At 35.8% G+C, this 13,132-nt stretch overlaps 1 protein-coding gene across 1 annotated transcript; it reads right to left on the reverse strand.

The window, feature by feature from the left end:
* Nucleotides 1-329: 329 nt before the first annotated feature.
* LOC128229934 (uncharacterized) lies at nucleotides 330-9,839 on the reverse strand. Its single transcript, XM_052941853.1, has 9 exons — nucleotides 9,746-9,839; nucleotides 7,543-8,186; nucleotides 6,896-6,949; nucleotides 6,289-6,427; nucleotides 4,960-5,075; nucleotides 4,686-4,758; nucleotides 3,936-4,150; nucleotides 2,922-3,209; nucleotides 330-614 (listed from the first exon to the last, which is right to left on the reverse strand). Exons 1-9 carry the CDS (start codon nucleotides 9,828-9,830, stop codon nucleotides 579-581), a joined length of 1,650 nt encoding a protein of 549 aa, XP_052797813.1. The 5' UTR covers nucleotides 9,831-9,839; the 3' UTR covers nucleotides 330-578.
* Between the last annotated feature and the right edge of the window lie 3,293 nt (nucleotides 9,840-13,132).

Genomic DNA, 13,132 nt, shown 5'->3' on the forward strand with positions numbered 1-13,132 from the left:
CAAATAAAATGAACGCTTATATCCGTGGCAATATAGTAGCAATTGCAGATACAACTTAAACTGTTTGCTTGAACCAAGTACATGTAATTGAACTGCGTACTCCGCATCGCCTTACTACACTTTCCGTCTTCATCGAAAAGTTCGTAAAATAACTATCAACGTCTTAAATAAAAGTTAACAGGTGAATAAACAAGTGATCAAGCCAGCTAACTAGCAAAAAAGTAATGCAGATTGACAAGCTTTCGATAGAGGATATCCTTTTGTAACATTTTAGTTTTTCTTCTTTCAAGAGTTTTTTTGTTGCAATGTTACAATTTGTCACACCTGTACACAGCCGTATGCAAATCCGTAGAATCTTCTTGTAATAAGTACTAGCCCGAGGATTTCTCACAAAACGTCTCCATTCGGAACAAAATCGGCTGTTATCCAACCGAAATACACGCCGGAGTTTGCCGAGTATTTACAATTGAAAACGTCTCGTTAAATCACATCCTTTCATCCCATGAAATACACGTCCGAACTTGGAGGAGATTCCCAAGTAATTACATTTGAAAATGTTTCGTACAATCACATTCTTTTCAAAGATATGACACTTGCGTCGTGAATTCAAACGTCTGAAATGCAAAATAAAGCTTTATTTACACAATATGAAATGTAATAGTATTTCATCAGTTTCATACATGTTTTATCTCTGTAGATTTAATACTATACTATACATGTAGTATATATATTGTCCATGCCTGTATGTTTATGTATTTAATGCTGCTGATTCATATACAGGTCGGATAGAAGTATCTGGCAATTTTGAAAAAAAAAAAACTGATTGGAACTCAAACAGAAATTACGAACTACTTCTACTAATGTACCGGCATACATCCGAGGTTGTTTTCGAGAAAAAATGGCCGAGGAGTTCCGAATGACTGAAACTATGGGTCAAGGTCTTCTGACCGAGTATCGTACACAGTTAAGAAACTCGCATCAAATTTGGGTGCCAAAGCAGGTAACTATTAAAGCATTGTTTTCGCTATGTGAGAAGCAGTACGCGGCATTCCTTACTTAACACCAAATAAATGTTTTTTTGTGGCAATTTGAGTGGACTGATTTTTCGTTTGAGCACATACACCACTTCATAGAAAATGAAGATGATAACACAGTGTTTAAAATGAAAACTATACAATTGATAAGAGACTATATGGAAGTCGATTTCAATCAAATTCTGTCGATATCCATGTAGAAATTTAAAATACAGCACTATTGTCTCATTTGAATATGCGACATTATTTCCCCGATATACGAGAATGTGTTTGTACGAGTTGTCTCGCTTGAAAAATTAAATCATCAAAAAAAGTATATTCAGGATATGGACGTCTGGTTGTCCTTTACACTTTTTTCAATTATATAATTTGATAATACACCGTGCCTTGGCTTTGTTTAAATCACTATTTCTGTGCTTTTTTAATGTCAAATGTTACACGCAAACCAATCAAGGGACCTTTAGTGGCTGAAAATGATAAGAATATATTGAGTAGCTGACGTTCCTTTCACAACAAGCAAGATCATTAGTTCATTAAAAACATTTCAGTTGACTTGCACTTACAACGTTTCTTCATAAAGAAAAGGGTCAAGATTGTTCTTCTTTTGACAATAACCATAGCTTCTTATTTCTTTTGCTCCTGGTTGTGCTGCAACATTTTATATCATACTCCATAAAGCGGAACTTGTCAGGTATTGAGTAAAGCTGTGTTTAATATGCAACGTATTTGCAGTTCTACAAAATGTTCCCTCCTTAAATCCTGTTTACGTTCTTTTAAGTAGTTGAAAATCCACTCAATAAATTACATTTCGAAGGAAATGGAAATTTTGGAAACTGAAGATTTCTCATTAATCTTTACAATGGTCTCATTTTGTGTACAAATCACGTAATAATGAATCCAGATTTAGTCTCTTGCACTTTTCGTGTGACAGCCAATGTAATTTCCCGCACAATCAAAGCCAAAATGAACACTCTAGACATTGTTTGTCCCTGTCGAAATTTGTGATCATTTAAAGAACAATCCATAATCAAACTGTAGACTTGGGGGAATGGGTTATATTTACTGAACTTATTTTGCAGAAAAAGAGACGGATCACGCAACTTACATCTACTTAATAACACAAGGAGAAACATTTAATAGAGGACCGGCATGATAGAAACCTGTATTCAAAACATATTTTATACAATGTTATTTTAGTCTGTTATTTTGCGTCCGATACGAAATAAAGATAATCAACAATTATACTATGCCTATGATGGGATCTATATGTTATTGTCTTATGATCTACTCCACCTTCGATGGTGCTACTTTGCAAACTAAGCACAAAGAAAAAAATAAAACAGACTGGCAAACAGGTGTGGGTTTGTAAGCTTATTTATACTCGTACTCGGGCACGGCCAATACGGTCAGTGCTCCAATAAGATTTTGGAGCAAAGTGCACCGACAGAATATAACCCTGGTTAGAGCTACCCTAGTTCTTTAACGTTCACCAGTGTTTAGCAGACCCTGGTAATTTAACGTTCACCAGTGTATAGCAGTGTCACACAGGACCCCATTTAACGTCCCTCCCGGAAAACAGGATACTTTTCCTTCAAATTTAACTCGGGCTTACCTTAAAACAGTTGTAACTTGATACGAATATAGAAGGAATAACGTCAGTATTGCGCTAAGAAGTCTAACTTTCTTTTGATCGTCATTATATACTATATAACATTTTCGTTCCTCCTTTTGTATATTTATACAATTGCTTTTGTACATTTCACCTAAGCAAGTTTGCGCTGAACGTAGCTCGTCTTCAACAACATTTTCTAGTCTTATAAATACATTTGAAATTGTACAAATTGAATGCACATAAAAATGTATAAACACATTCAAGTGCATACTCACAAGAATGCTTTTCCCATCCTTTGTCGTTTCAATCTGTGGCATACTTCTTACCGAACGATTATCCCCACGTGCAAATGTTTCGTCATCAACTTCTTCCATAACGTCAAAACCGTCATTGATGTAATACACCTGTTTTTCGTCATCATTGCAGCTTTTATGACGACGTGGTAACGTGACACGTCTCCGTATTTTCGGTTTCTTACTTTCTTTGTCCGAGCTCGACATCTCTTTCGGTATCTCAACGGTAACGTCTTCTTCGTCGCGTTCTTTACCGATCCGGAACAAGGCCTGCAAGAGCGAAATTTACACTTAACGGGGGTATTAAACGCCAACTCGTCGAGCTGTATGTAGGAGTTGTTTCTTAACTAGTCTAATATCTACTTTGTAATGAACTTCTTCTTAAATTAAAATGAATGGCAACAAGCAATGAATGTTTTGATAAACTGAATCACATTTAGGATATTCATCAATATGCAAACAAGGGACTGTTCCTAGGCCACAGACAGATGTTAGTGTATAACGAAGATACTAATTTAAAAGCAACATATTTAACGGCTCACTGTTAAATTATCTGTGTTCTATGTATTTGAAACATATTGTCTTCCCAATTGATATTATTCTTTACCAGAAAACACCAATGAATAAGTAGTATTTCAAAAAAGAAATGCTAACTTTCTTTAGAGTTCAGTCTAAAATGGCGATCGAATGCCTCTACAAAAAACCATTGCAAATTCGCGAGCCTCCAAAAATTCACTAAATAAACCCAATGCAAGACTTAATCTTGCGGTTGTTTACGGTACCTAATGGAAATGTGGCGATTATAATCCAGATTTATTGTTGTCAAACCTCTTCTAAATGTACCCGGCTATCCAATTTGAGTAGGCATGAGCTTAAATACTAATATATGTTTGCGAATATAATATCTGGTCATCCAGTGCAACTTAACAGGAAAAGAGGAATAACGTTGATGCCTGCAAGAAGCTGACATGTCTAACATTTTGGGCAGAAACTAGCCTTGGTTGCATCGGACGTTTCTGTGAGCGGATCACTTTCCCCCTCCTCCTCGTCGCTGAGAATATCCCTGATGAGCATATTGTACATGTCCCCCGACTCACGGGTGTTCCTAGTGCAATCTCGGGTGCTTGGGTCCTTCCCGAGTGTACTGATAAACATGAGCGACGCCATACCGGTGATGGCTGCCAAGGACTTTGTTTCCCTTCCTTGGCCGTCTGCACAGAAACAATCTCATTGAAAGAAATCACCAGTGTCTCTTCATGACGTTAAGAATACAGTTAATTATAGAATCATACATGGTTGACCATGGCATTTGGTTGATAATTGCCCCAGTGGGAAGAATAATTGCTCGAGATGACAGCATAAGAAAGAGATTTGCGATCTTTGGAAAAAATGTTAAAGATGTTTTACATCAAACTTACATTAATTTCACTATCTCTGACAGATATAATGCCATTTATATAACATGTAACGTTATGTTTTATTCAGATCTGTATTTGTTAGTATCAATTGCATAATAATGATATTCTGTCAAACTATAGACACATTCTAGAGATTGATACATTTATATGTTTAATTAATAGCAATAAGGTCCTTTTGTTGACTTTAGAATGGCATATTGCAATATTATCTGTAGAATATATTGACAGTGGGTGAATGAATCATATTTTCTGTCGGGAAATCATCCATGCAATTGCAGTAACTCTAAATCTATCTGGTTCGACTGATAACACAGCTCAATATACTTACAAATACAGTTAACGATTTCCGGTTCTGTAGCACCCTTTAGCTTAGCCAAACCAATCAACAAATCAATGTCGTGCTGAAACAAAATATTAAGCGCAAATGAGGTAATAGTTTTGACAGACACGAAATTGCAACTAAGTAGTGTCTGGGGACCAATTCATACAAGTCCCATATAATAATCGTTATACGACATATTCACAGCAGAAATTCTAGTTGTACCGAAATTGGTATGTACGTGGCACAGCTATATTGTAAACTTCATTAACAGGACACTTACTCTCATTTCAAGCATAAGTTGTCGCAGTTTCTTTAATTTGATGTCGACCTTTTTCTTTGCTCTTCTGATGGTCAGCATTTCTATGTGATGCTTGTGGTTAATCGTGATCAGAAAGCCTGCAATGATACACAAGAAATTTAATAAAACAATGCAGTTTCCTTTTGACGTCCATCTTCTTTGACCGATGGAGACAGCTCATCGACCACCACGTGGACTATCGCCTCTCATTCGAGCAGTATCTAAAGCGTATGACGCGGTAAAATCAACATGCGACTTACTGAGTTTAGATATACTATTCGCTGTTTATCAAAACAGCAACAAACTTGTATCGGATCCAAGGTATTGATTTGTAGAGATGATTTGCCAAACATTTAAGATTCCTGCCGTCTTTTTTGACAGTGGATTCATAGATAAACTAAAAATATGTTTTTTTTTTATATAAACGGTTATGAATGTTCCTGTCAAAACACTAATTTAGAACTATAGTTTCGAGTGAAAATTCACAATTGCTATTAATTCATCGTAGCATGCAAGCTACATGAACAGTTACTGTTTATAAGAGTTCTTATAATAGGCCTGGGCGCATGTGAGTTTGGTTAGTGGTCACCAAGTCGGACAAGTGGGTTTCTCCGGGTACTCCGGTTTCCCCACAACACAGGACCACACGCTCGCGCAACATCGTGCCAACGAGAGTGACTTAGTATAAGCTATCATAGCTTTCTTCATACTCGTTGATAATGTATAATGTTTAACTATAAACGACCTCTTCCCCTATTTCATTTCGCTCGCAAACAACGACGTTGCGGTTTAGCCACAAAACGGAGGACTTACTGTTAACAGCACGGACTACTCGCCAACGCATGAGACGGACCAGTATTGTTGTTCTGCCTCTGCTCCAGCCAATGAATCATTCGGAACTCCTCGGCCATTTTTTTCGAAAACAACCTCGGATGTATATGGACGGTTTACATACTCAGAAATATGTTTAAGCCGCTACAAGTAGATCGCGTACAAATTTAATTTAGCACTTAAACTTAATGACTAAACTATTGGGAATCTTATTTATGTTTGCAATAATTTACTTCACTCCGAAATCAATTTAAACTTAGATCAATAAATACAAGCTTAAATTCTACGTTTAATTAAGGTATAATTTAAAAATTTACGAACTACTTCTACTGATGTACCGGCATACACCCGAGTTTGTTTTCGAGAAAATTGCCGAGGAGTTCCGAATGCCAATGAATGTAACAATTCAATACGCATCTTCACTCTCTCGTAACAACCATCAAAACATGATTTACTTCAAACATGAAATAAGTGACTTACTGTTAACAATGCGGACGACTCGCCATGGCATGAGAAGGACAAGTATCGTTGTAGCGTCTTTGCCGGATTCGTACCATTTACTGTCCATAAACACCACATCGATCACGAACGATATTGTAACAATGAAACCGTCAAATACCTGGAACGAGATAACTAGGGTTATCGATTTTGATAATTTTCGAATCATCGTTTCCAAGGAAATACAAATGTTATTTTAGTTTATTATTTACAAGTGATCTGTTTTCGCAATGTTTTTGCAAAGGTCAAGTTGTTTGCTTAACGATTTTTTTTTTACTTCTGTGCATAAATGAAATCGTGATGTTAATGGGCGTTCGGAATTTTGCCATACATTTTTCCTCTTCTTAAGCATTCGTTATCAAACTACCTTTTTGTATTAAATAGACATTGGTTGCACATCGATATTTGGAAATAACATGTTTAAATTTATATACCGCGATTTATTGTGAAGCTCAATTTCAAGGTTGTTTTGATTTGTTTGCAAAAGCAATATTAGACAAAAAAAAGGTCACCCGAACGCTTCCGTCAGATAAATTACATACAAACTTTACACTAAAACACAAAAATGTAAGGCTTACATATGCCTTACCTCAATCTTTTTGCGGAAGAAGACAGGTCCCAAACATACCAATTTAAGCAGCACCTGTGAAAAACATGAATAATATTGAACGTCATGTATATAGATTTTTACAAGGCCATTATATAAATTAAAAACGCTAAATATAGAATGTTTTGTGGGCCTGGAGTCAAAGGTTTTCGGTGAATAAACTACGAATGTAAACACGCATGGCTATCCCAGCAAATATATCGGTTTATTACTTTTCGAGTGTTTATATTTATTTGTAGTGTTTCCATTTATTGACGAATACTACCAATAAATATGGAGAAGTAATGTATGACATAGATAAACTATGATACCATTCGAAATAAAAACTTTCTCTGGGATTGTTTATGAAGCAGATATGAATCTGCCACAATGTTTAAAGAAGGCTTGAAACCATATAAACATCATTGCAGTATACACGAACGGCGTCAAAGTTCAACACTAAACTAATACACGAATTGTTCACAAACATCATAATCTTTTTTATTATGGACAAACTACCTACTAAAATAGCATTTGATAAAAATCACGTACTAAATGAATGATCCCATTGCTATGTTTAAGTTAGCAGGAATAATGATTTTGTCAAATGAAAATTTATACATAATTATGATAATAAAGATTTTTCATACCTCAAAAACCATGACAGACAATACAGCGAAGCCAATGTATTTTATTATGTGGGCAACCTTTTGAAAGTCTATGTACTTTTCTTGATACAGTAAATAGTCTTCTTCAGTGGCTGTTGACTTGTCTAGTCTATCAAAAGAGCGTAAATAGTAACGATTGCTTGCGTCCGTTTGAAATGAAAACACGAAATTATTTATTACACGACACTCTTTGGTCCCTTCAAAATTGCTTCTTTTCTGTTTCGTATCGCGTCCAAAGTGTTCCTGTCGTGCATAATCAGTAACAGCATCATCGTTATCATAACTGTGTATGCCACTAGCACGGTAATTAATTTCTTTTGCACCACGAAATGTTTTGAAACGATTTAAAACAACAGCATCACTTTCTAGGATACCCTCTCTATATCGTTTACCAGCGTGTTTGGGGGCTTTCCTAATGAATCTCTTAAATGATGAATCCTCTTTCTCAGGCCAAGAGCGCAGATGCCTATTTGGGTCACTACAAGAACTTGTGTTTATTGGGTCATTTTTTCTAAGATAATTAAGTAGGTCTGTAGTGGACATGATATCTTCTCGGGTCGGAGCGTCGCTTGGCGTTATTTCTCCGACAAACTTCTTCAGCTCCGCCTCCTCATGTTCAAAGCGAACTGAAAATAAGCGATGATGATATGAGATGAACAGCGTTTTTAAAAACAAAACAACGTTAGTCTTCTGCGAAAACTGTATCATAATTTGATAAAGGAAATAAAACAATGTCGAGGTTCAGTGTCCGTCACGTCTTTTCCGTGTACCAATTAACAAGGCCTTTGTTAATTGTTTTTCGATACTGGGCATGCCCCTTTAGTATCCACTGAATTAGTGTATGAAAACGCAGGTGTTATGGACACGTATTCATCATAATGGCTATTATAAGTTTGAAGCCTTCCAAGGTAAGTTTCATACGCAACATAAGACCACATCACGTGACTTCATGTTTGTAGACGGCCATACTAAGTGTAGTGCTGTCAGAATTACACAGTGACGGAAATGAAATATAATTGCCGAAGGTCTCAAGAATAAAACAAAGTCGACACACAGGTATGCGTTTATCGCTTGAACTCGATAAACAAGACCAAGTGAGAAGTAAATCTTAACTGTGAAACAATACATGTTTATAAAGCAAAGGAAGACAAATGCCATTGCATTCGGAAAAATATTTCATCTCATATATGTCAGAAAACATTATCTTCCAAGCAATTTTGTCATACTTAAGTACCGAGCCCGATTGACGAAGCATTTGCTTTTAAATAATTTCCAGACGTCTTCGTTGTCTAAGTGTTTGGTTTTATTAATAGGTTTCCAAATATCCGTTAAGCTTATTGAATAAATGTTCGTATATTTCCTGTTTTGCGAACTAGGGCTTCATGTAAAACTCCTGTGTAATTCGATCAGGCAGAACAGTTCGTTCATTCGCAACACTTTTATCACAAACCCGATAATTCTGAGAGCACTACAATTTATCACTTTTGCTGATCGAACATAGCGAATATCAATATCGTTTTGCAAAGCATTTTATGACAAAAACATAACCAATAAACTATGCTAAACTTTAATTACGATGGTAAACGCACTCGCTCCTCAATAAGTTACCAGAGATCGATTCCCGACCTAGGTCTTTATGAGTCTTGTACGTGTTGACCAAAAAGGATATGTGTTTTTTTTCCGAGGGCTCAGGTCCCCCCTCAGCACAAGCCAACACTCCCGCGCAACATTGGCCAATAAGAGTGACTTCGCATAAGTTTAAATAAATGTCTTCACAATCGTTGTAAAATAAATACAGTTTAAATTAAGAATATATTAGTATTTTTTGAGTAGTTATTCTCTCTATCTCGAAACTCGACGAACTTTAATGGTCGGTGTTGATTCTGCAATTACAAAGTTCAACGAAATTGTCTTATCGAAAGTTGTCAATCAAACAATCGGTTGACCAATAATATGATTATATTTAGAAATGAATAAGAACACTTGATGCGGCATTTCCCAATTCATTGACCAAAATACCTCACCAAATGATCTCGACAAATGGCAGCAATTGCATTTGCGACTGGTCAATTGGTAATCAAGATGTAATATTTAGATGATTTTTTTATCTTTCGATATAATGTTGTACACACGTTGATAAGATGACCAAATGAGTTTTAATGCCTATGAGCAACACAATACGTACATCGGAGACTGTGCAGATCTACCATGATTTCCGCCATAACACAGAGGCACTCAGTGACGACAAGGACGCTTACGAAGATCAGCATCCGACGACAGTGTAGAACCTTCAACAGCCGGCCCCGAAAACTGAAAGAAAAGGTGGAAGTTTGTAGAAAGTTTGGAACCCCTGAAGGAGCACCCCCATGACAGTGAGGCACTTGGTAACGACTCGGACGCTCAAGAAGCAATACAGTTTTACTTAGTCCGTATTTTTCTTAGTTTGTTTAGTATGCCCAACAGCAATGAATTTATCCTACCTGATATATACATTATACAAGGAATTTTTATTTTATAAATAAGATATGGAACAAAAGGTAGAGGTTCTTCCAAAGGGGACAGGATAATTTTCATCTTAACCAGCATTGATAATACCATTTTCTAACAATTGTGATTGTTATAGCATTGAATAAGAAGTGAATTCAAGTCGGCTGTCAATACTGGTTGTAGTACAAAACAGAAACACATGCATTTGTACGGTTATAAGATTTGGTGTAAAACCCGTCATCCCGACAAAATGAGACAAAATTACCGGCTTTTTAGCAGTATAAAATAACAACATATCTTTAAACACATCTAAAAAGAAGCATTGAGCTAGTATGAGGACGATAAAACATCAATTTACATGATTTAAAGAATAAACGCAACACTCATGTCGCTGTCTCAGTTGAGTTCGATGATTTCTTTAAACTACAAAATATTTCAACTCTTGTGAAAAGTGAAAAGTGTTGAATATTATCAATGATGAATTAATCAGGTATTGATTTTCTCATATCAAAAGGTCAGAGAGATGATGAGAACATGAAACATCATCAAGAAACTGTCGTAGATGAATGCATCTACAGGTAGTTTTACTTGTTACTGCACAGTTCAGTGCATTTTGTAATTGCAAGAGCACAATGTCACTGATTGCAATACCGATCCATGGGTGCAGCATAGTTTTAGCGTGTCAGGCTGGAATGAATTATTGCTGCGCTCGATTATTTATATCTTGTGCAATACTACGGTGATTTATTATTCGAATGCACAGAGCCATTGAACGATCCGTCATCGATATTATTTTATTTTACGCAGGCAAATTGTGGCGGTCATTTCCGATAACATGAGAAGGTACTCTCGATATTGGTCTAGGACTCGATGTAACCTTTCTTTTATTTTCTTAACATTATGAACTATGGTTTGTATAAAAGTAATTATGCATTTTAATAGTTATGATGTTACGACAAACAGTTAGGATGAAATGTCAACGCAAGTTTATATTTTTTCTTTTCTTTTTTAGTCGTTCTTTTTCTTTTGTTTTTGGAACTGTTTTTAATGTTCAAAATTTAATCAAACTGTTTTTATTTCGTCATGTATATGAATCTTTAACAATATTGAAGTATGCTTCACATTTTCAAAGTAAATCTTTAATTTGTATAAAAAAACTACAGAAACAAATCCACCAGTCTTAAACATAAACCCCGTTCAGTGACAAAGCCAAGCCAGAAACACAGAATAATGCACCAGTCAATTGTAACCACGACCCCCCCCCCCCCCCCCCCCCAGGTCCGGGGAATAGCCGGGACTTTGACTTTCGGTCCAGCCAAGCCCGGGTAAAATCCTTAGACGAACTGATGGTTAACCCCAGGCCAAATGCCCCCGCACCCCAGAGACTCTATATAAGGCCAAATCTCCGCTAAATTTGGCGCTATGGCAAAACCACCGCGGTCACCCGGCCCTGCGGTGGCACCTGGAAAGTAAAAAAACACGACCCTTTTCCCCGGCTATCCCCGGACCTGGGGGGGGGCGTGGTTACAATTGACTGGTGCATAACAGCACACTCATCCGCAAACAACACACAACATATATACTAGGAGTGTCCATCAAGGATTGTTGGGGTATCGCATTGGAACGGTCAGCAATATGAATTTTTTTAACAATTTATAGCAGTTAAACTTGATTACTGACAGAATGATAACACACTCATCCGCAAACAACACACAACATGTAGAACTAGGGATGTTCATCAAGGATTGGTGGGGAACTGCCTTGGATCGGTCAGCAAAATGTATTTGTTTAACTTTTTTTATAGCCTTTGAACTTGATTTCTGAAGGAAATATAACAAAACTATGGTGGAATATCACTGCCGATAGATAACGTTTGCGAATTGGTTGGTGTTAATCATAAATATATTCTAGATTCAGACACTATGTTTACGAATACCACTAAATAAGCAACAAAAACCCTGGTTAACTAGATAAGATTCATGTTATCACTTACTAGGTGATATTTGCAAATCATGAGTAGATAACAGGTTGTATTAATCTATGGTAACATGAATCTGATCTAGTTAATAAAAAGTTATTATGTTACTTAGTAAGTTGAATTCGCAAATAGTAACTATATAAGAAGTTGCTGCTAGAAGCTAGAAATGCATTTATAGACAAGTCAGGTAACACGAATCTTATTCAGTTAACCAGTTACTATATTACTTATTAACTGGAATTCGCTAGCAATTAGTAGATGACATGCTTGTGTTGTACAATATTAAATGTAACAGATGGCAGTTTTGAGCCTGTTTTTAGTCTTACGTTATTGATTTTGCCGATTCTTTGTATGAATATTAACTAGATAGCTTGATAATTATCTCGAAAATTAAGTGATTATCTCGAAACAGTTTGCAAACGTTATCAGGTTATCTTACGGAAGTTATATGACACCATAAAACACAAAATGCTATCAAGTTAAAGATAAAATTGCTCACTGTAATAGGAAGTTTATATGAGAAAGAAATCCTTAAAGGATGCGCAATGCAACAGTGGGAAAGGAATGCCCAAATTTAAAATGTGTTATTTTATTTCGAGGAAAAAATATCTTAACAGTAAAACATATATCATTCACATAATGAATTGGCATGAAAAATTGTTTTGCATTGTTTCGGAAAAGCCTGTCTTTTGACGCAAATTTTTTTACAGTGTAAACATTCTTTTCCCACAAAATGCAAAATTTATGCTTTTTGCCATAATAAAACAAAAATCTCCTTTCGTAAACTTTTCATCACTCCTTGTTCCCATACACATGTTGCATTTGGTGTATTTAGTATTCCTGCTAAATAATGAAACTCAAAATTAATGAAAAAGTTAAATTTATATTTTGGTAACTCAAACCATCTTTAACACCGTCAGATTTAAACAAAATGCAATGTCTTCTTACAAAAGCGAAATAATAGAAATTTTAGATAGCTCAGAAGTTGTCGAAAACGGAGCAAAATACCAAATAATATATACATAACGTTTAATCTTTTGAAAGAAGTAATACTCGTTTTACATGAACACGTTTTGTATTAGTTTCATTAATTATCTTTAAGTATAA

The sequence above is a fragment of the Mya arenaria genome, chromosome 4 (assembly GCF_026914265.1).
Source record: "Mya arenaria isolate MELC-2E11 chromosome 4, ASM2691426v1".
Lineage (NCBI taxonomy): Eukaryota > Metazoa > Mollusca > Bivalvia > Myida > Myidae > Mya > Mya arenaria.